General features: G+C 34.4%; 1 protein-coding gene across 1 annotated transcript; it reads right to left on the reverse strand.

The window, feature by feature from the left end:
- Nucleotides 1-23,490, reverse strand: LOC136033600 (myosin regulatory light chain sqh). Its single transcript, XM_065714380.1, has 4 exons — nt 23,354-23,490; nt 10,774-10,990; nt 8,823-9,052; nt 1-1,046 (listed from the first exon to the last, which is right to left on the reverse strand). The coding sequence occupies exons 2-4, from the start codon at nt 10,961-10,963 to the stop codon at nt 942-944; spliced, it is 525 nt and encodes a 174-aa protein (XP_065570452.1). The 5' UTR covers nt 10,964-10,990; nt 23,354-23,490; the 3' UTR covers nt 1-941.
- Nucleotides 23,491-23,612: the final 122 nt, after the last annotated feature.

Here is a 23,612-nt window from a genome sequence, read left to right on the forward strand (position 1 = left end):
TGAATTTTCATAATATATTCTTGACAAAATCCTGTGCCTACAAAAATTCAAAACATGTTGATTAATAATAAGCAATTGGAATGTACTCTAGTAAACCAAAACCCGATACATAAATAAAAGGGTTAGTACTCTAAGTACAATTTATAACTAGGCACTCTCGATAACATTTAAAACAAATGGCGCAAAAGTACAAACAAAATCATAAGGAAAATACATTTTAGATACTTATTATTTTAGTATCCGAAAGCATTGAATATCAAACTTTGGCAGCTCTTTAGTAGAAACTTGGGAATTTTAATTTTGTCAGTTTCTTAACGAAAATATGGTCTTATTTAAAATAAAATTCCGGCGAGAAGGGGAGAGGTCTCCTTCTTGAATAACAATCCAATTAGTTATCAATAAAATTATCCTTCATAATTGATAGTTATTAATAGTCAAATGTCACACAAAAAGTCAATTTAGGGAAAAAGAAAGAGAGAGAGAGAGAGAGAGGGAGAGAGACCAGGGAGTAGGGCTAAATGTGAACTAAATTGAGAGGCTTGAAAAATATTCATAATTCTTATTAGATTATGGATTGTTAGGGTTGAAACAGAGTTGAATTTTTAATTTTAAAAAAGGGAAGAATTTTCAATTATTGTAAAACAAAACTTTAAGTCTTAATCGTTTCAGATTTTTTAAATATGTGAAAAAGCCAAGTCAAATCTGCTAAAAAATTGACGTTTTCCGATTTAAAGAAGACACAAAAAAGTAAAGTTAAACCATAAAGTCTAACAATACAATCTTGATGTATAGATTTGACCGCAAACCTTATCGAACCTTTGCCTTTGTCTAACGCAAAAGCAATGTCATACAAGAGAAATTAAATCAGAGTGAAAGATAAAAAGGCTAGAACAAAACTTCACATTTCGCCACTTAAATTAGCAACAAACTCAGCTTCGAATTCACTGTTCATCTTTATCGACGGCTCCGTGCTTCAGAATCCGAGTAAATTCAATGTAGTCAAACATTCCATTTCTAATTGGCGCTTCTCTATACATTTCATCGACCTGTAAACCAAACTTGAATCAACATCTAATCTACATCATGCGTAATCTGCTTACTCTACATCATTCATAATATGCTACCAATAGATGGTAGCATGCATCGGCACTGTTTTTGTTTTTCAGAAAAACCGAAACGAAAAAAAAACAGATGAAAAAAAAATAAATAAAAACAGAAGAGAAAAGAAACGGAAACAGGTCCGTCAAAAACAGATGACCTATTTCTACTTTCTGTTCTTTTTTTTGGAAAACAGAAATAGAAGCAGGTTAGACAAAACAGAAGTAAAACAGAAACGAAAAAATAGATGAAAAAAAAAGAACAGAAACAGGTCTGTCAAAAACAGGGGACCTGTTTCTACTTTCTGCTCATTTTTTTTTTGAAAAAATAAGATAAACTAGAAACAGAAACAGGTTTGATAAAACAGAAACAGAAGTGAAAACAGAAACGGAAAAAAAACAGATGAAAAAAATAGAACAGAAACAGGTCTGTCAAAAACAACCTGATTCTCCTTTCTGTTTTATTTTTTGGAAAAATAGAAACAAATCAGACAAAAACAGAAACAGAAGTAAAAACACAGTCGATACTTAGTTGATTGTAGCCCATGGCTTCCCTAAAACACTACCTGACTTCTCTTACTTCTTCCTTAACCCACCACCTCACTTCTCTCACCTTAACACACTACCTTACATATTCCTTAACATACTACCTCACTTCACTCACTTCTTCCTTAACACACTACCTCACACCTTCCTTAACACACTACCTCACTTCATTCACTTCTTCCTTAACAGATTCCTCCACTATTTCCCAATTGGTAACATTAGGGCAGGTTCCTGTTTAATGTTTAAGTGCTTGATGTTTTGTATTAATGAAAAGAGTCTTATTTGTTTTAAATGAGTTTGCTTACTATATTAACATCATTGGGATCATTTTCTAGATTAATATATGGTTAACATAGGTCCAAGATCCTTGGGCCCCAAAGAACTTTACCTTTCCTGAATTGGACTTGGGTGCTGGGGCTAAATTTATTATATAAATATATAGGAAAATCACAAATACACGCACAAACTGAACAAAAATCACAACTTAAAACGTATCTTTCTCCAATTTTATTAAAATTAAGATTTTTCCACTGAGAGGTAGCAAATAATTTACTGACAATATATTTGTAAAACAGTTCATATTTTTTACGATATACTAGAGTATCAAAAACGACTATATCATTGAAGAGTTCAACCAGTGTAATAATAGACGAAAAATAAAAGAAAGAAAGAACTTTCTTTGTCGATAACATGCACCGACTTTAATGATGGCCCAACAAAAGCTTTAATTTGGGAATGGAGAGGGGGTAGAGGGGGGGCCTTCCCTCTAGATTTTGTTAAGTTCTAGGGGTATTTTCGTCGAAAACTCGCCTTGTGAAAACAAGAATGTCGTAACCGCAATTTTTAAAATTCCGAGAAAAACGCAATTGAAAAAATCCGTTTTTGTCGAGCTGAACGTATGGCAGATAGAAAAACGAATGAAACACCAATTTAAAGTCACTAGTCAGGGAGACCTGTTGGTTGAATTTTGGTCCTGTTGGATGAGATTTACTAGGTCAAAACGTCGAACAAAAACAGGATATGACATTTTAGCCCACCCTTTTCCGCTGCTAAAGTAGTTACGATAAAGTGCAGACAGTGCTTGCGTTCCTTTCCATTTTGTTACGACAATTTATCACCAATATTGCCTCAGGAATAGGCAAACCTTATTTTCGAGCCCAAATGTGGCGTTTCCACCTTTTTGTACTACTTTGGTCTTTTAAACTAAATTTAATACCAATTGATTATAAAACAACTTCAAAAATTTCGACTACTTGGTAAAAAAAAAATGCAAGGCAACTTATTTAGTCTTTACTGGCTGCCTTTCCCATTTCTCAGATTTTTTTATGAAGGGAGGGGATGGGGGTTTTAAGTATATATACTTTTTGGTATTTCATATTAAAAAAAACGACAGCTCCCTCTCCTAGATAAAACAGCTATTGATTGTATCAGAACCCAATACTGTAGGTTCAATGTCCTAATAAGCCCAGTCCCATTTAATTGAATTCAGTTAAGCTTATCATAAGTAGCCTGCTTGGGTACTGATGCCAGATTCTGTCTGTTCACAAAATGAGTGATGCTAGAAATGACATCCATTTGAATCTATAGTTGCTGGATCAGTTTAGTTAAAAGTAAAGACAGTTTAAACAAGAGGGTAGAGTGGAGCTAGAATCGTTAAAAAAAAACAATATCAACCCTCTTATATCATTCGTCAATACCGAATTGGTATGATAACAAAGTAGGTATTAAAGAGAAAGAAAATGAAGTAAGTTAAATTTTGCTAAATTCTAATGAGAAATGTTTGCTTGTGATAGTCACAAGTGTAAGAAAACGTAGTTTTAAGAATTGGGAAAATTCTTGATCTTTTGGAAGATTCCCAGTTTTTATTGTAGGATAAGAGATGACCATGACCGTTCGTTGTGCTTCTTACTAAAAACAATTTTAAAGTATTGCGCACAATTTCAAGATTTCCGCAAAGGTTTTTGAGGTTAAAGTATTGTGACTATGGACAAAGCTAAGGATCTTTCTTAGGGGGCAACCACCCAGCTGAGGAGGGGGGGGGGCTTTCATATCCCTCAAAACTTCGCTTTACATTCGCGTTTGAAATTCCGCAACTCCTTCCTAAAATGTTCTTTGCCATGCACATAAGCTGAAACTGAAAAAAAAAGGTTTTGGCTGGGCTCAAATTCTGGTAATTTGAAAATATTTAAAGAACTATTTTGTGCCTGAATTGTAAATTTACAAATCTATAGGTTTTGGGCTCTGAAATAACAAACAAGGCTTGAAATTAAACGACACCTAGTTATACTACATAAAGTAAATTGTAATCCATTTTTTTCACACTAGAACGCAATTTAGCAGAAATAAAAAAAGAGCCTAAGCAGCAGAAACTCATCACAGGATAAAGCCCCCAGAGGCCAACTCAGTACCCCAAAATAGCGTTAATTCGGAGAATCAGCTTTCCATACTCTTTTTCGACAGGGCTCTTATTTAAATAATATTTTTGGTTTTCTGATGCCACATACCGTCAATATGCACTATATGGATTAAATCTGCCACATTAGGCACCCTTAATTAAGCCAAATTAATATTTTTCGTACAAGGTGCGACGAATATTTTTAAATATAAAAAGTTGGCATGACAAAAGTAGATTAAAAACTGTTTGCGGTCGGAAGCAAGATAAAAAAAAATCCCTAAGCATCATTGCGGTTGAAATAAGAAATACCTCAAAAAAGCAATAATAATTAAGATAAGACGCAGGAGATTTTTATATAATTGTATCGCAAATAAAACTTGAATTGTTAACGCTATACTTGCTTTATAAATTGAGCCTGACCAGTTTCAAGAGAGGAAGGTATCTTTCTACGCTTCTAAAAATTTATAAATGGGTTTTTATCAAGGAAAAAAGAACAACTATTCATTGTTTTTAAGGATTACCTTTCCTTGTTTTAGGTTAATTTACTTTTTAATGTTCAATATGGCTAGGCCACGTTCTACGGATGAAGGATGACAGATTACCGAAGATTTTCCTTTTTGGCCAACCGTCCGGGGCTACACGGAAAGCAGGTCGTCCTTGTCTGGGTTGGGAGGATGTCATAAATAAAGATTTAAAGGAAATGGGAACTTCCTGGGAGGGTGTAAAGAGGGAGGCTTTAAATAGATTAGGTTGGAGGAGGAGCGTGCGTAGCTGTGTTGGCCTCAGGCGGCTTGGTGCTGCAGTGAGTTATTATTAGTAGTAGTAGTAGTAGTAATTTCATGCTGGTAACTGGCGTAAATCACCCACTTACACCTAAAAAAAAAAAGATCCGAGATTTGAGCTAATTTGGGTAGAGCCAAGACAGATTGTCTCTGTGAGAGGCAAAGCTAGTATAGCTTTTTCAGAGTTGTTGAAATATCAACCTTATGGAAGCGATGAAAGACTTGAGAACCATAGCTAATTTAAGTAGAACCAAGACAGATATTGTCTTCGTGAGAGGCAAACTGCCCAGGGGTAATAACACCTATTTTTAACATGGTATCTAGCACTAGCCATGACGCTAGCAGGAACACTACTAATTGCCTAGTTAGGATATTTGCCCAATAAATGTCCAATGCACAATATGTAATTGGCCGCATCTGTGAGATTCAGGCAGCAAATGGCTAAACTGAAAACTACCGCCTGATGCTATATAGCTGTTACTGAACAGCTTCTCATGACGGCGGAGATAAGATCAGTCAGTTGGTTTCTGAATCCTCATATGGAGAGCATACGGTTCTTTCTCCCTTTAATCTTGCCTAAAGGTAAGTTTGTTTATGTCATTATAAAGATTTTATGCGATCAAGATTTAAATAAAAGACCATAAATTTTATAAGTAGTTTGGTAAGTATAGTTCGTTTTGTCTCACAGCTTGGGGATCGAATCTGAACTTTCAGATAAGGGCTGTGTTTTTTCAAGCGGGGGTATGAAATGGGCAAACTATTTTTTTGCTGGACTAAAGAAAATATAGGCTACGCTGTTTTTCAGCCTTTGGTCCGGTAGGCTTTTCGGTTAATTTACTATGTAAAGTATTTTTTTTCCCTTAGGAGGGTAAGAATAGGAGGGGGAGGTAAATATTCTGATATTGATAACGAGAGTTATATGATGTCTTAATTAGAAAATCTGATAAATAGAAAATGACGACTGCAAGTCGTCGAAATTATGCCTAAAGATCGTACCTGTCACTTTTACACGTTGGAGATAATTTCCAAAAACCGTATGCTATGCTGTTCTCAAACGGATGGCCGGTTTGCTTGTCCTGTACTAAGAAATAGTAGGAAATATTCACCAATTTCAATTTTACGACAAAAAGAAAATGGAACTATTTTTTCTTCAACAATGATAATTTTAATTTAAAAACGATAATCAAATTTTACTTTCGCCACTTCCTCTGAGGAGTTTAATAAACGAGCTCCATATTACACGTTTCCTACATGAATTACCAAAAGATACCAAATTACCAAAAAGATTACCAAAAGGTACTTGCAGGGTCGACCACAAAAGTTTTGGTTTGATCCCGCATCACAACAGTGCCGCATCAGCACATTAGTGATATTCCTTATCGCGATGATGGGTTTATATATTGCGGTTCAATTGTTAATGATAATTCATTTTTGTGTATAATTCATTTGATTGAAACAAATTTTGCACTTGGGGTCTAAGACAGTGTTTAGAAAAATTGGAGCTCTACGGGAGCAAGTAAAATGTGAAACTTTGGGCCAATTGGGATAGAGAAGAAGCGTGCGCGACTGCTGAGGTGGCTTGTTCTGTAATGAGTATTTAGTGTGTTGCGATTACTCATTATTTGCGAATGAATCACTTTATTCTGAGGTTGTCATAAATTCCTTGAGGCAACGCCAATAGGTCGAACAGTTGCCCAGTCAAACATGGGAAATAATCTAATGTTCCAAGTGTTATGACTGAAAAAAACCTTACCATAATTTTAAGTTGTCTGCAGACAACGTAGTGCAGAGCACGCCCCCATTCCTGCTTCATTTAAAACCAGTTTAGCAAACAGCAAACAAATGACCAAAAAGTCTTTTTAAAAAGTCCAAGTGAAATCTCCCGTTTGCATACAAGAAGACGTTAACTATACAAACGCTTTGGAAAGAAGAATATATCATTTACCCTCAAATTTTCCCCACCTTCACTGTCTAACTAGAGTGAGAATACCCAGAAACACCCAGGCAGTACAATTTCATTTCATTTGACAAAATTTAAACATTTCAATGATCTACCTATTTTCTCCTGCTTTGATAAACCCACCCATCTCCCCCAAAAGATAACTTATATATGCAACACATATTTTTCTGATTTTTTGATTAACTGATTTTTCTTCAAGGTTTTCTTGCCCTGCATTCTACCTTTTAAGAATTTATACAAGTTTTATTCGCCCTGTTCTTGAATATTCTTGTCCGGTTTGGAATTTTGGCTTAACTACTTCCCTATCTTATTCAATAGTCAGTCCAGAAGCGAGCATTAAGAATTATCTATGGTCAAGGTAAACTCCCATATCACTTTCATCTTAAGCATTTCCAGCTCACTACCTTATCAGAGAGAAGAACCCTCCTGTGTACCCGGTTTGGCAATAAAGCCATGACAAACCCCTGTTTCCAAGTTTTATTCCCGCCCTTTCAACCTTTAAGATCCCGACCTTTCAAGATATCCAACCTTTAAGTTGGATATTCTATAAATGAATAAAATATCCAACTAGTTTCTCCCTTTTTTGTAAGGTGATGCATAGGTCGTTGCACTTATTTTCTTCCCCCCCCCCCCCTGTTTTTGGTTTAGTTTCCCTTTTTATTCATACGTGCTTTTCATGTGTTTTATGCTTTGTTCTTTTTTTGTGAGTTTTTTGACTTCTTTTAGTGTCTCTTTCAATTTGTAGGTATACATATTTATTTCTTGTTCTTTTTTGTATTATTTGATTATTTTGTCCCCTTCCTTTTTTTCTGACTTATTTTGTTCAAGTTTAGTTTGACTTGTTTTTTTGTTTTTTTTTTGCTTTGTTAGTCGACTCCAAAGTCCGAATTCGGCCCTTTGAGGGCTTGATAGAGATTTTTTTTAAAATAAATATCTTATCTTATCTCTTACCTCAAAGACCCAATTCCAAGAAAGTCCCAATCCTTCGACCTTTCCCACCAATCCACAAGAGATACAGGAAGGGTTTCATTCCTGCATTTGTAAACATTATTAATCAGTGAATTTGTTGTATTGACTCAGTTTTTTAGATGATGATCGGTTGTTTTAATCTGACATGTGTCTGTCTGACACTGTGTTTTTCCTTTTTTGTTATTTGATAAGTTTCATCTGACTGCAATACTTGACTTAAAGCGCTAATTCGACGCCACGCGCAGTGAAAGTCGTTTTAAAATAAAAGTCTCTCTCTTACATATTTTCTGTGGTGCATCTATGAGCACCATTATGGGGCACCATAGAATTTTAGATCTTTAGTCAAGATCAAATTCATTCAAAAATATTTTGGGAACTGTCGTGATCATGTTGCTTAAATTATTAAGCTATGTTTTCCTATTTTTACCAATCACATTTTTGAAAAATAGGGGAAAAATAAAAAATCCTTTGTAAAACTTTCAAATTTCAAATATTAATAAAGTTGAATAGCTTAATTTTAACAGGGAAAACTATTAGCATATATGGAGACCCATTATCATAAAATTTGACATGCATCAAGATTGAACCCAATCAAAACCTGAATGAGGCATACTAGTGCTCAGGTTATAATAACTATTTTAAAACTGAAACAACCTATACCCTAATTTTCCATTGAAACTTTGATACGCCAGCTAATCAGAATTTTTATGAAAACTTTTTTGATTGGTTGAACCAAGTTCATTAATTTGGACAACAAGTTCATAATAATAGAATTTGTATTGTTGTTATGACAACAACGCATAGAATATGTTCTAATTTATTCAAGGGGGAGACTTTGGATGCTAAGATACAAAAGCAGCAACTAGCCGCCCTACAGTAATAATTCATAATTTATAATTATTAGTGAATTACTAAGAGATAAACCAACAAGAGACACAGATCAACTACAACCCTAAAATTTATAAGTTGATTATCTTACTACAAAAAAAAGTCATTATGTTCATAGCACTTGACAAACAAAAAATAAAATATTAAATAAAATAAAATGTTATATAAAATAAACACATAAATACCTCTTCATCAGTAAATCTATCTCCCATTGTTGTAAGAAGCTCTCTGAGTCTGTCCTCAGTAATAATACCATTGTTTTCTTCATCAAAACAGCCAAATGCATTTTTAATAACTTCCTCAGGGTCAGTGCCTTGAAGTCTTTCGCCAAAGAGCGTTAGAAACATGGTGAAATTAATTGGACCTGGGGCTTCATTCATCATACCCTCTAGATAATCTTCTGTTGGATTTTTACCTGAGAAAAAATTAGTCAAGTACTATTTTATATTTTGTATATTTTCATCAATATTCTATATCCATCCTAATTGTATTCTTCATGTCATTAAACACCAATCAAAACAAATAAGATCTGTCACATATGATTTGATCTGTTTTCTCTTCTTTTTTACTAAAGGTTTTCATAAGCTTTAGCAAGCCACAATCCCATACCAAAGAAAATTGCCTAAGCACCATGTTTACACCCCTCCCCTCCCCCCTAAAAAAAACAGTTCTTAAACTGTACATGATCCCAGGGTTGCATCCAGGAGAGATAATGTCTAGGTTTATCCCCACCCTCTCCAGGAAAGAAAACAGATTAATTCACAGCCAAGTCAACTGAATATCTCATAGCATGCCGCCCCCCCCCCTTCTTGACAGGGGTAAGAAAGTTTAGCTAAAACTCTCCCTTTTTACTGCAGGAATACTAACGAGCAAATCTGTCAGTTTTTTCTTGTATTATGGCATTTTACACGTTTTAACAGCCAATCTCCCATAACACAAAACACTGTCATAGTATATTCCTTATCTGACACCACTAAGTTATTTAATCTGTGCTTAATATCAAAATGCAACCCTGGAATAAACCCCATTCCTCATAAAAATAAACAATTAGACAGCAGACAAAACTAAATGTTTCACAAAATATCACCGCTTAAAATGTATGGCTGTTTGCTTGACTAGAAAATCAGCACATGTTTTGTGCAATTTTTTTGTGTTTTGTGCACATGTTTTGTGCTTTTTCTGTTGTGTTGTTCCATGTTTCAGAAAATGTCACTGCTTAAAATATATGGCTGTTTGCTTGACTAGAAAATCAGCACATGTTTTATGCTTTTTTTTTGGCAGTGGTTTACAAGTTTTTGCAAGAAATTATTTCTTAACCCTTAAAATTGACCCAACACTCTCCTTTTCCAACATTGTGAGACAAAGGATCTTAAGGATGCACCCTGGATAGACAGGACCAGGCTTACTCATCACCCCCCCCCCCCCCCCCGAAAAAAAAAACAGAACATACTTGAACTATAAGAAACAAAATATTTTGCAGCACACCTCTGTTTAAAATTGGGATGTATGGTTTGCTTTAAATTCTCATTCATTCATTTTTTTTCATTCATATTTATTTATTTAAATGCAAAAAAAACCTACAAAATATGACATTCCTGCCAGGAAAGCATTAAATGAGTGCTTGGATAGGGCATGGAAATAACTAATATTAATTAAACAGAAAACAACAAACGGAACAAACAAACTGAACACTAAAAAAAAAGAAGTTATAACTTCACATAAAAAAGAGGAAATTATGGAAACAGGTAACCAGAAATAAAGACAAAAATCGGGGGGGGGTCTAAATGAAGAGAGCACTAAACGACTTTATAGTAATGACCTTCAAATGCTTGCTTGAACAAAGTAAGATGATTCAAATTCTCAGTTCATTGAGACAAAATACACCAAATACCAAAGAAATTGATTTCTAATGTTTCAGGGTTTTCAGCACCAAATTTAACTAGACAAAGACAAAAGAAAGACAGATGAAAACTCATGTACAAATAGAGGGAGGGGATTTGAGCCCTCAGAATGGTATAAAATACTCCTTCAGAAAAGACTGAAAAATGGTGGCACAAAATATTAGGCTACAAATTTCATATATTAATCCTCATCCATTTGTGCATGACAAGTAAATTTAAAAAAAAGAGGTATTACCCAAGGAGGCAAGCATGTCATGAAGATCTTCTTTATCAATAAATCCATCCCTATTTTGGTCAATCATGTTGAAAGCTTCTTTAAACTCTTGAATTTGAGCTTGATCAAACATAGCAAATACATTGGAGGTTGCCCTTTGAGCCCTCTTTTTTGTTGTTCCTCTTCTACCAGCTGTTTTCCTTGATGACATTATAAATACTAGAGATTGTCAATTAGCCTGAAATATTGAAAATTGCTATAATTATGGATACATGAAAGTGGATTAATAGCACCAACTGCAGAAAGCTTGAAACCAATGGGTGATGAAAGCTTAGGTGGCTAAAACCAATCCTCCAATCAGGGATGGGATGGTGGGAATTCCCCTAAGCTTTTCCATTTCCCAAATTTTACCTTTTACGTACCACATTTCCACAGAATAAATATTCTGGTCTTCCTACTAAGAATGAAATCTAGGTTCATCTATGCCTTGGAGATGCAACCAGGATGAACAAAAACTATAATTTTTTTTAAATAAATACCCCTTAACAGGGTGGAATAAAGCTGGTTCAAAGAGTTTGGGAGACTGACAGGATAAATCTTTGGTAGAGGAGTTTTATTGGAATAGAAAACTAGTAGCATTAGTGACAATGCAGCATCACCAAGAAGAGCTAGAAAAATTCAAAACAAGATTAATGATAATTCTACCAAAACATGAATTCAATCTAAAGTTATTTTTTATTCAATCTGACACCTTCTGAGAGTAGCTGGATTCTTTTGCTTCTAAAATAGTTTTTTAATAGTCTAGGCCAGTTTTTTTTCATAAATATAGGCTACCTTCTATGACTTTTGACAAAAGATGTCCTCCTTCTTTAGCTCAATGTAAAACAAAAGTATGAATTAAATATAAAAACAAACCATTTGCTGGGACATACAAGATTGAACTTTTTTTTTATTGAAGTTGAACTTGAGTCTCCTCTCTTATTTACTTCCCCTGCTCTTGGGGATAGAACCCTTCTGATTCTGCTAAGTGATCAACAAGAGGTCATGCCCACCCCAGATTTTCCAGGGGGCCCAAGCTTCCACCAAAAAGGGTCCTTTGCCGGCCATAATAATAACACTATTTGCTATCAACCATTGTAAACTTTGAAAGCAGGTTAGATACATAATCTAATTCTCAAGTTCTGTCAAATGCCTGTTTCCTAGAGGATTATATTAATATTATAAATTCTGAATATTTGCAGTAATTTCTCTAAGCTGATAGACCAAATTAGGTCAGTTCCTGGCCTATCATTTCTTGATGGAATCATTCCTTGTTATCTTCCAATTGCAATACATAGAAGCAATTATGCGAGCAACAAAATCGCTGTCTCAGCAACTCCATGCCATCGCCGTCGACTTGGTTATTTCTCGATCGTGCACCTTGATTCAGGCCACAAGAAGCAAACTCACCGACCTGCATTCAGATGCTTCATTTGTATCGCTTTTCAAGAAGGCTAAAGAGTTTGCAACAGAACTCAAAACTGAAGTACCTGCTGTGAATGGACCCGTGACTAGACCCTCCTCTGTTGGTCAGAAAGGACGACCATGAAGAATTCAAAAGATCACCAAGCATCGGAAACAATTTGTGACAACTTTGACACAAGGGAAGAATTTCATCGAATCTGGGAATTGGACTACTACTTTGGCAGATGAAATGAAGCAAGAATACTTTAAAACTTTTGACCAACTACTAGCCGAATTTGACAGAAGGTTGACAGATAACTTGCCAGTGCTGAGTACGCTCGAAGCCTTGGATCCAAGCTCAACCAAGTTTATGGACACAGAGCTGCTTAAGCTTTTCTCTTCTCTTTATGGCGAGCTGGATATCGACAGCATTCTTCTCGAATCTTAAGCTGGTATTGCCAAGCGTTTCTTGCTCAATGAGGAGAAAAAGCCGGAAAACTTCCTAGACATTGTCGACCATCTTCAGACATTACCAGTGGCTTACTCAGAAGTAATTAAAGTACTTTGTATTGCTGCCACACTTCCTGAAACAACAGCGAGCAATGAGCATTTGTTTTCTAGCCTAGAAATAGTGAAAAACTACCTGCCGTCTACAACAGGAGATGATTGTCTCAGTCACCTCCTTTTAATATTTGCAGAGAAGGATTTAGTAAAAAATTTGGACTACAACCAGCTTGTTGACAATTTTGCAAAGATGAAAGCTCGGCGGTTCCCCTTGTTACCTTGAATGTTGTCATATTTTTTTTTTCTTGTTATGTTTTTCCTTTTTGTAAATATATTTGATCTAGAAGATTTCTGCTGAAGGGACACTGAGATTTTGGTTACAACCCTCAGCATAACAATGAAGGTTACTTTCACTGACGTATCGTTTACTTAAATAAGAAAGTTTCTGGCCAAGGAATGCCAGCCTGTAGTCTGGTTGAATTTTCCACTTTCAGTTTAGTCACATAACCTTGTTGATTGTATTCTTTGTTGTTATAATTAATCTTAGAGGTCAGTGTGGCCGAGTTCCACATTTGGTTCCAGTACATTTCCAAGCAACACATGGATGCTGAAAATGCATTTTTACTTAGAATATTCAATCAATGTGCTGCCAAAACCCAAATTTTTCTTACGCAACACAAAGTGAATTGGGGGGGGGGGCAGATGGAGTTCATGCCCATCCCAAGATTTGGCCCAAATGGCGCCTCTGTACAAGCCCTTTGTCAGACTGGAAAATTGTCTCAAATTTATTTGAGTTATAACAAGTAAACTCATAAATTAAATTGATACATCTTCAATGCTACAATCAGACAGGCAAAAATCAACAGACAAAACATTCAGGCTAAGTACCATTCAGCAGTCCTCAGCAAGCTAGACATGTATTCACTTTAATAATGTGCAGCTAATTAGGCAAAATATACTTGATATCTTGGCTGATTTTTTTATCCTCCTACACAGGATGTGGGCTCTTTAACAGCCACTGATTAGTAATAATCAGGCTGTGAGAAAGTATATTGTTTCTGTTATGCCTATAAGTCATACTTGACATTAAAATTCTCAGTTGAGTGGGAAATTGAAATAAATCAAAATGCACTATGCACCTCCAAGGTTGGCAAAAGGATGTATCTTCAGTGTCTCAGGAAAGTTTACAGGAATTAAATTGAAACTTTCACAGCATGTGGAGGTGGATAGTGCACAGAGACTCCTCCTCAGAATAAAACATTGTAAAGCTGAAAACAACTTTCATTTTTTTAAAAACACTGACTTATACCACACACAAACGCAGTTCCCTTTAATTTATCCCCCCCCTTAATGTGGAAAAATAGAGGTTAAATTATGTATTTTCTCTGCTTTCTTCTAGTTCTTCATTTTACTTCTTTGCTGTTAAATCTATTTGATGAAAATAGAAAACTATAAAATAGTTCAAGTATAAAATGAAAAGTGATGTATAGAAAAGTTTAAAATAGTAAACTAGTTAGCTATCAAAGTTATTTGAAATGCAAATTAATTTATATTTTTGTTCCCCATCATTTTTCCATGATTGGTTGGGAGAGGTCAAAGGTGGGGATTCAGAAAATGTTGTTTCCACTCATCATCTCTAGATAATATCTAGACTACTTGGCTAATATCAAACTGCTTTATATATATACATCCTAAATACACACAGCCAGTCAGGTATTGAAAAACAGTTTTCCTTCCCCATTATTTTTCCATGATTGGCTGGGAGAATTCAGAGGTGAGGATTTGGAAACTGTTGCTTTCCACTCATCCTCTCTAGATAATATCTAAACTACTTGGCTAATATCAAACTGCTTTATGTATAAACATCCTAAATATACACAGCCAGTCAGGTATTGAAAAACACTTTTAGCATACACAAAAATATAAAATAGCAAACAAATTGACTTCTGAATTGTGTCTATCTATATACTGAAAAAGAAATTAGCAAACAAGGATTGTCTACCAACAAGTGCTGACAAAAGGGGGTAAGGATAAGGTTGTTGACTTGACTTCATTTAAGTAAAAGGGGGTAACAAAAGGGTTAGAAAAACGGGGTTTAGAAAAGAGGTAGCCAAGATCAAGAAAAAAAGTATTATTTTAGCAGAATGCAAATTATAATTGAGTTGAAGTGCTTGTTAATTTAAATTTTTTCTTTCCTATCATTTTACTATGATTGGCCAGCAGGTGTTAGAAATGGGGATGTGGAATATCTTGCTTTTTGCTTGTTCACATGATATTTGAACTACTTGGCTAATATCAAACTGCTTTATGCATACATATCCTAATAATAGCCAACCAGTTGGCTATTGAAGAACAATTTGAGTAAAATAGCAAACACTGGCCCACAGCTAGGTCTTGAATGATGAATTATATTGGTCAATTTGCAACAGAATTGCTTCTTCAGGGTTGGCAACACTGTACTAGCACATAGCATACCTATTGCTTGTCCACAGTGGTAAATGCAGCAAAAACTTTGCATACTTGTAGTACATTGAGCCTAATTTCAGTTTTTATCTGTAGCTGTAAAAATGCACCAAAATGGGCAAGGTACATATAATGAGGGAAAATCATAGCATTGTCCACCTGGGCCAACAGACAACAATCAAACTTCCACTTATATGCCACTATACAGCTATATGTAAAAGAAGACTGTTTCTGAAAATGAGAAAGCAGTAACTGCTGTGTCTCTAGTATTGACTGTCCAATAGGGAGGCCCAGATATACAATATCATCCACAACCTCAACAATAAAATCACCAAGTGTGACACTCCAACCAGCATCTGATTTTGAGTCAAAAAGCAGCACTTCAGACTTTTCAGTATTAAACTGGAGTCCAATATGGGTATACTCTTGTTGCAACTTAATAAATTTAGCTTCTAGCCCATGTAGAGACCAGCTCAGGATCAGCACATCATCTGCATAACCTACCAAAGAGAAATCAATGCCATGCAGAATGTAAGTCATAAGAGACTTTGTGGTTTTACAATGCTGTTATTAAATACTATCAGTGACAAAATTGCACCTTGTCTTAACCCCTTTTTTACTGAGAGAAGGGGATTTCCATACAGAGAAAGAGTAGAATCATATAAGAGAATAGTACACTCTTTAGCTAGCAGAGGGATCCTAAGTTCCACTTTCAGATTTTCATACATGTCAGCCAGCAGGGCTAGGATGCAGGGATCAACACTAGCCAAACCCAAATCAAGTCTAATCTCCTTGTGGAGAAACAAATCAAATGAGTGTCTTACATCATGGGCAGCTAAAGCAATACTTTCACTATATATTTCTGTATCAAATAAAGCAGAAAGGGCATGACTATACCCAAGGCAAGAATGAAAACCAAACTGGTAAGCCTGAACTGTACATTTAGTTCTCAATTCATCAGTTATCAATATCTGAAAAATTTTACAAAATAAAGTTTCAACTCCTATTGAACAAAAAGACAAACATTCAGAAGGAGGTTGATTCTTCTTAGGGATAGGAGTCAAACATCCAATTGAAAAAGAATCAATGACAAATCTTAGATTAAATATCATTTGGAAAAGGATTACTAAGTGTTCCATAAACAGTTCACCACACAACAACAAATTCTTTGCAGATATCACATCAAATTCTCTAGACTTTTTTTCTTCAGTTTACCAATTGCAGAAATAATCAGGCTCTTTGTAATAATCAAAGGTTGATTCTTCTTAGGGATAGGAGTCAAACATCCAATTGAAAAAGAATCAGTGACAAATCTTAGATTAAATATCATTTGGAAAAGGATTACTAAGTGTTCCATAAACAGTTCACCACACAACAACAAATTCTTTGCAGATATCCCATCAAATTCTCTAGACTTTTTTTCTTCAGTTTACCAATTGCAGAAATAATCAGGCTCTTTGTAATAATCAGTCCTAGACTAAAAGAATGAATGTTAAAAAAATTAAACAGAGGGGGAGGGGAGGAGTAGGGACAAGGGTGCTGACTTGACTTTATTTAGGGAAAAGGTGGTAAAGGGAAAAGGGGATTACAAGAGCAGTGACCAGGATTAAGAAAAAATGTGATTGTTTTAGCAAAGCATGGATTAATACTGATTTGAAGAGCCAATTAATTTAGATTTTCTCTTTCCCATCATTTTACTATGATTGAGCAGGAGAGGTCAGGGATATGAAATATCTTACTCTCTTCTTGTCAACTCCAGACAATATTTAGACTCTGGCTAATATCAAGATGGATATCCACCACAGAGAAGTATAGTTTATGCATAGAGAAAAAATTGATTTTTTTTTTATGGGGAGTTGATGAGCCAACAGAATTTAGTTTTGGGAAAGCAAGCTGTAAAAGGGCATTATCAAGCCAGGATTGTCTACCATAAAGAGAAAATACACTTGCAAATTGTTTTCTTTGTGAAGTAAAGGGGGTATCTGGTGGTATCCCTATTAAACAAATACAGAAGTCTTTGTCAGTATTTGGTAAGCCTATTGATAAGCCACTTCCAGTACTTAAATCAATAAATTCAGAAAGAATTCATTAATCTATTGTGCTGGGATATGTAGGCCTATACTCTAAAAAAATTTAATGGGGACAAATGAATAAAAAAAGATAATGCACTTTTTATTAAAACAAAACAAGACTGAACAATATCTTGAGATTCTTGCAAACAAAGAGCATGTTCAGAAGTAATGGGGTAAATATTGTGCTGGTCTTCTTCCACTTGACAAAAAGAATATATTATTGGTAAAGTTTTTTTCTCTCTTACCCAATTTAAAACTAAGAAAGACAGGTAATAGTTTTGTTAGTATAGTGGAAATAGAATTGTTGAATAAAACATCTCCAGAAACAATGTTAGCTAACAAATCACAGAAATGTAATAATTTTGTGGATTAGCCAAACTAGTTAGCTAATTCTGCATATACACTGTTAGAAGCTATATGTTTTTTCGTGTGTTTTATGCTTTGTTCTTTTTTTTGTGAGTTTTTGGACTTTTTTTTAGTGTCCCTTTTAATTTGTAGATATATATGTTTATTTCTTGACTTTTTTTTGTCCCCTTCCCTTTTTTCTGACTTATATTTTTTTACTTTTTTTTCTGACTTGTATTTTTATACATAATTTGATTATTCATTATTATTAGTGTTTTTTGCTTTGTTTGTTTTATTGGTCGACTCCGAAGTCCGAATTCGGCCCCCTGAGGGCTTGTGATAGTGATTTTTTTGAAATAAATATCTTATCTCTTATCTTATCTATATATATCATTCAGGTTTTTTGCAAAGAGTTAATATTTGTGATTTGGTAAAATTTATCACATTTGGTTTACCTACTGTTGCTAAGCAGAGGAATATATTAACAGGATAAGCTTGTTTTGGTGTTGCTTGGTTGTTCTACATTTGCTTGTTTTTTTTTTTTCATAGGCATATATTTTGGGGGTGATGCCTAACATGGGGATACCATAGGTATTCTATGGTAGACACAACACTTGACTGGGTAGAGAATTTAAAGTGCTGAAACCCTATAGGCAAGTGTGTATTCTCCTGATGAGCCCTTGTGTTGGGTTGTTGCCTCTGAATTATTTGTCTTTACTTTTTTTATTGTTTGGTAAATGACAACTTATACTTATTGACGACATGACTGCCTGTCCATGGATTATTCTTTATGGTTGATTGTATATGGCTATGCTGTTTGACCTATGTGATTGTATGGATGAGTAGAGTTAAGGCCTCATTCAAGTGCTGGTCTATATTAATCACTAATTTAGGAAAACAGTCTTCCTTTTCCCCTTCTGTCTTCCTTTTTTTTTTGTATATGTATGTGTATATATGTGTGTATGGTAAGTGATGACTTACACTTATTGACGACATGACTGCCTGTCCGTGGATTATTCTTTATGGTTGATTGTGTGTGGTTATGCTGTTTGACCTATGTGATTGTATGGATGAGTAGGGTTAAGGCCTCATTCAAGTGCTGGTCTATATTAATCACTAATTTAGGAAAACAGTCTTCCTTTTCTCCTTCTGTCTCTCTTTTTTTTTTTTTTTTTTTTTTTTTTTTTTTTTTTTTTTTTTTTTTTTTTTTTTTTTTGTGTTTGTGTTTGTGCTGTTGCATTGGTGATTTCTCTTTTCATGATATGTGTATGTATATATGTATGTGTATGTATATGTGTATATGTATATTAGATATGATGTATAATGTGTATATGTATATGTATGTGTGTGTTATGTATGTATATGTGTGCATATATATATATATATATATATATATATATATATATATATATATATATATATATATATATATATATATATATATATGTGTGTGGCCTGGCCTATATGTATGTATATGCATACATGTATATGAGTGTGTATGTATGTGTATATGTGTGTATATGTATATGTGTGTATGTGTATATATGTATGTATGTATGTATATGTATATGTGTGTATTAAAAATATGTATGTAATATACATGTATGTATATATATATATATATATATATATATATATATGTGTATTATGTATGTATGTGTACAATTATGTATATATATATATATATATATATATATATATATATATATATATATATATATATATATATATATATATATATGTATATATGTGTGTGTGTATCTATATATGTACATGTATATGCATATGTGTACACATACTTATATGTATGTGTGTGTATGTGTATATATATGTGTGTATGTGTATGTATATATATATATATACACGTATGTATGTGTATATATATATATATATATACATTGTAAGGGTGTATATATGTGTGTACGTATGCATGTATATATTGGGTTATATATATATAATATACTAATTTTTTTTTTTTTTTAATGTGTTTGTGCTGTTGCATTGGTGATTTATCTTTTTGTCATATATATGATATATGATATATATATATATATATATATATATATATATATATATATATATATATATATATATATATATATATATATATATATATCATATATATAATCATAATAGCCAACTACTTAGCTAATTCCTTAAGTATAATAGAAACTTTATGGATACCAGACTTGTTTGCTATTTTAAACTAAAGTTTATATATGCATAGGACATTAATAGCCAACTAGTTAGCTAATTCTATAAAGTATACAGGCTAAAGTTCTCTTATTATCTAACTAGTTGGCTAATTCAGGCTGAAGCATTTAGCCTAGGCCTATATAGGTGAGATCTAATAGCCAACTGGTTGGTTCATCTAAACATGTGGATATAGGTGAGACTTTAGTAGCAAATGAGTAAGCTAATTATAGTGTGTATTAAAAACTGTATTGATAGCTGACTAGTTTGCTTTTTGAACTAAAGTTTATATTAGGCTAGTTAGGCTACCTGGATAATAATAGTTGGTAAAATTCTAGTTGAGTGACTTTTTGCTATCTCAGAAAGGGGTTAGGTTAGGAAAATGAAACTTTAGGGATGGGTATACAGGCTAAAGAATGTCCTGGGAAGGTATTTTGAAGTACCTACCTCTGCTCCTTCTCTCTCTAGAGGGCCTTGACCTATGATTACCTTAAATTGCAGCTTGGAGCGATATAAGGATTATCCATCCTTGCGATGCTCCATGAGAAAAAAAAAGAATTCGTTTGGTGTAGATTGTGGCTGTTAGATTAGACTCTTGTGGAGGATTCTTCAGCTTCCCAATTGTAAAGGAACTCCTGGCAGAGCCATTCCCTATCAAGGTGGGACTTGAACATGTCAATTGAAGTAGCAGAAACTGTTTCTTCAGAGAGCTGGTTCCACATATTGTTGATTCTTTGGCTGAAGAAGTGGCTTCTATGTCTACTCGTGGAACGCTGCATGGAGAGCTTCAAAGAATGTCCTCTAGTACCAGAATGCAAGGGCTGTGCAAAGAGACTGGGAAGGGTATTTTTAGAGAGGATTTTTTTGGTTAAAATAATGTCACTTCTTTTCCGTCAGCATGTCAGCGTTGGCAGCTTCAAACGACATAGTCTTTCTTCGTATGGAAATTTATTCATGTTGGTAACCATCTTAGTGGCATGATGCTGGACATCCTCAAGCAACTTCCTATATTTTTTGAAGAAAGGGGCTACCAATGACATTCCAACCTCCAGGCATGGATGTACAAGCGCCTTATATAACTTCATAAGAACTCTAGGGCATTGGCTGGAGATGGTTCTTTTTATGATACCAAGGGTTTTATTTGCGGAAGATGAAACAGACTTAGCATGGCTGCTAAACTTTAATTGGTGATCTACAATAACCCCAAGATCTCTTTCATTGGAAACAGCAGAAAGGAAGTTGTCTTGAAGGAAATACTTATGATGCTTGTTATTTTTGCCAAAATGAATTACATGGCATTTGTCAACATTGAAAGTCAGAAGCCACATGTTAGCCCATCTTTCTAGACTATCAAGATCTGTTTGAATTGATTGCTGGTCAGAGGGAGTAGCCGCTTTTCCAACTAGTTTTGAGTCATCAGCATAAAGGGTAATAAGATTTGAAAGAAGGGTGGGTAATTCGTTAATATAGAAGTTGAAAAGTGTTGGTCCAAGAATAGTGCCCTGGGGCACGCCACTTAATACAGTTGTGGGAGAAGAGAAATGAGGAGTTCCTTGCAAATCAAAAACTCTGACACTCTGTGATCTTTCAGAAAGGAAGCCCATAATCCACTGTACAAAACCTTTGTTGACACCTGCAGCCCTCAATTTGATTATGAGGAATTCATGACAAACTTTGTCAATTGCTTTGGACAGATCAAGAAGAATCATGTCAACAGGAAAACCCTCATCAAGCAGTGTAGTCACTAATTCATATGTTTGGGTAAGGTTAGTGTCCACAGATCTACCAGATCTGAAACCATGTTGTGATGTGGAAAGGATATTATTGACCTCAAGATGTTCAATTAGAGCTTTATTAACAAATCTCTCAAGCACCTTAACAACTGCAGAGGTGATGCTTATGGGATGGTAATTCTCTGCTGAGTCTCTTCGTCCTTTTTGTGGATCGGGGTTATATAAGATGTTTTCCAATCATGTGGTAGTTCCCCATTTTGAAGAGATAACCGGAACAGCATGCACAGGGGGTAGCTGAGAGCTTTTCAACACTCCCTAAGAAGACATGGATGAACACTGTCTGGTCCCTTTGACTTATTTACATCAAGCTTCTCAAGGCTATTGAAAACCATTAATTCACCTACTGACAGATCAGGCATAGGGAAAAGCACTTCATACAATGGAGGATCTGGTGAGGAGACCTTTAAAAATATGTGTGTTACAAAAATTAAACCTTGTAAAATAGATCTTCTGCTTGAATGAAGTACAACAAAATTGGTTTCAGCTTCACAACTTTGCTCAATCCCAATTTATAAGGTTTTAAAGATATGCAAATACATTTCCTAAATCTTGAAGAAAAAAAACATTGATATGGCTCAGAATTTGGTAAAATTCTAGTTAATTGACTTCTAGCTATCTCAGAAAGGGTTTAGGTTAGGAGAATGAAACTTTTAGGGATAAATCTACAGACTAAAGTATGTCCCAGGAAGGTATTTTGAAGCAACTACCTCTACTCCTTCTCCCTCTTGAGGGCCCTGACCTTTGATGACCTTTAAAAATATGAGTGTTATAAAAATGAAACCTTGCAAAATCAATCTTCTGCTTAATTGAAGTACAACAAAATTGTTTTCAGCTTCATAACTTTGCTCAATTCCATTTTATAAGGTTTTAAAGATATGCAAATACATTTCCTAAATTTTGAAAAAAAAACATTAATATGGCTCAAAATTCTGCTCAAATAACAGGAACTGCATTTTCAGAACTAAATGCAGAGAAAAAGCAACTAGTAACTGAAAATTAAGGTAAATGTTGTTTTGTCAAAATTTCAATAGGTATAGACCTGTCATGTAGGCAAAGTTCAGGGCCCTCTAGAGGGAGAAGAAGTGGAAGTGGGTACTTTGAAATACTTTCCCAGGACATACTTTAGCCTGTAAACTCATCCCTGAAAGTTTCATTTTCCTAACCTAAACCCTTTCCAAGATAGCAAGAAGTCAATTAACTAGAATTTTACCCAGAATTCTACTCTAATAACAGGAATTGCATTTTCAGAACTAAAGGCAGAGAAAAGGCAACTGGTAACTGAAAATTAAGGTAAAATGTTGTTTTGTCAAAATGTCAATAGGTATAGACCTGTCATGTAGGTGAATTTCAGGGCCCTCTAGAAGGAGAAGGAGTGGAGGTGGGTACTTTAAAATACCTTCCCAGGATATAATTTAGCCTGTATACCCATCCTCAAAAGTTTCATTTTCCTAACCTAACCCCTTTCCAAGATAGCAAGAAGTAACTTAACTAGAATTTTACCTAATAGTTAAATAGTTAGCTACCTTAATAATGTGTATTCGATATAATTTTATTATTAGCTGACTAGTTGGCTAATTCAGGCTGAAATTCATACTGGGATGAGATCTAATAGGCTAGTCAATTGGTTGATAAATTTAAAAATTGCTATATATATATTTACTTTCATCAATTTTAGCCACTTAGTCAGCTAAAGAATATATATATATATATATATATCATGATTGGCTAGGATTTTTTATCTATATGTTAACTGTAGCCTACTATTTTATATGAATAAAGTGAACATACCGTTCTAATGTTCAGAAAAGGGCAAAAACTGCACTATTACCAACAAAGACTAGCCTATTATCACATTAAATTTATTAAATGAGAAGCATTTCAATAGTAATTACAAACAAACGATTTAAGAACACACCCAAATAATCTTCTTCTTATTCAGCAGACGGGCTTTTCAGTAGATACTATTTAGCCCTTTTCCTTTTGGCTCACTCTGTGAGATCGACAGAGCTATGGAGCTGGTTTGTCTTGTATGATTTGTATCTGCTCA

Source organism: Artemia franciscana, chromosome 12, assembly GCF_032884065.1.
Source record: "Artemia franciscana chromosome 12, ASM3288406v1, whole genome shotgun sequence".
NCBI classification, from domain to species: domain Eukaryota; kingdom Metazoa; phylum Arthropoda; class Branchiopoda; order Anostraca; family Artemiidae; genus Artemia; species Artemia franciscana.

Excerpts from the sequence above, each read along its gene's own strand:
- LOC136033600 (XM_065714380.1), bottom strand. The coding sequence starts at position 10,963 with ATGTCATCAAGGAAAACAGCTGGTAGAAGAGGAACAACAAAAAAGAGG. Across the intron at positions 9,053-10,773 it reads TGACATGCTTGCCTCCTTGG|GTAAAAATCCAACAGAAGAT; the intron begins GTAATACCTCTT and ends ATTTTTTCTCAG. Across the intron at positions 1,047-8,822 it reads ATAGATTTACTGATGAAGAG|GTCGATGAAATGTATAGAGA; the intron begins GTATTTATGTGT and ends TTTGGTTTACAG.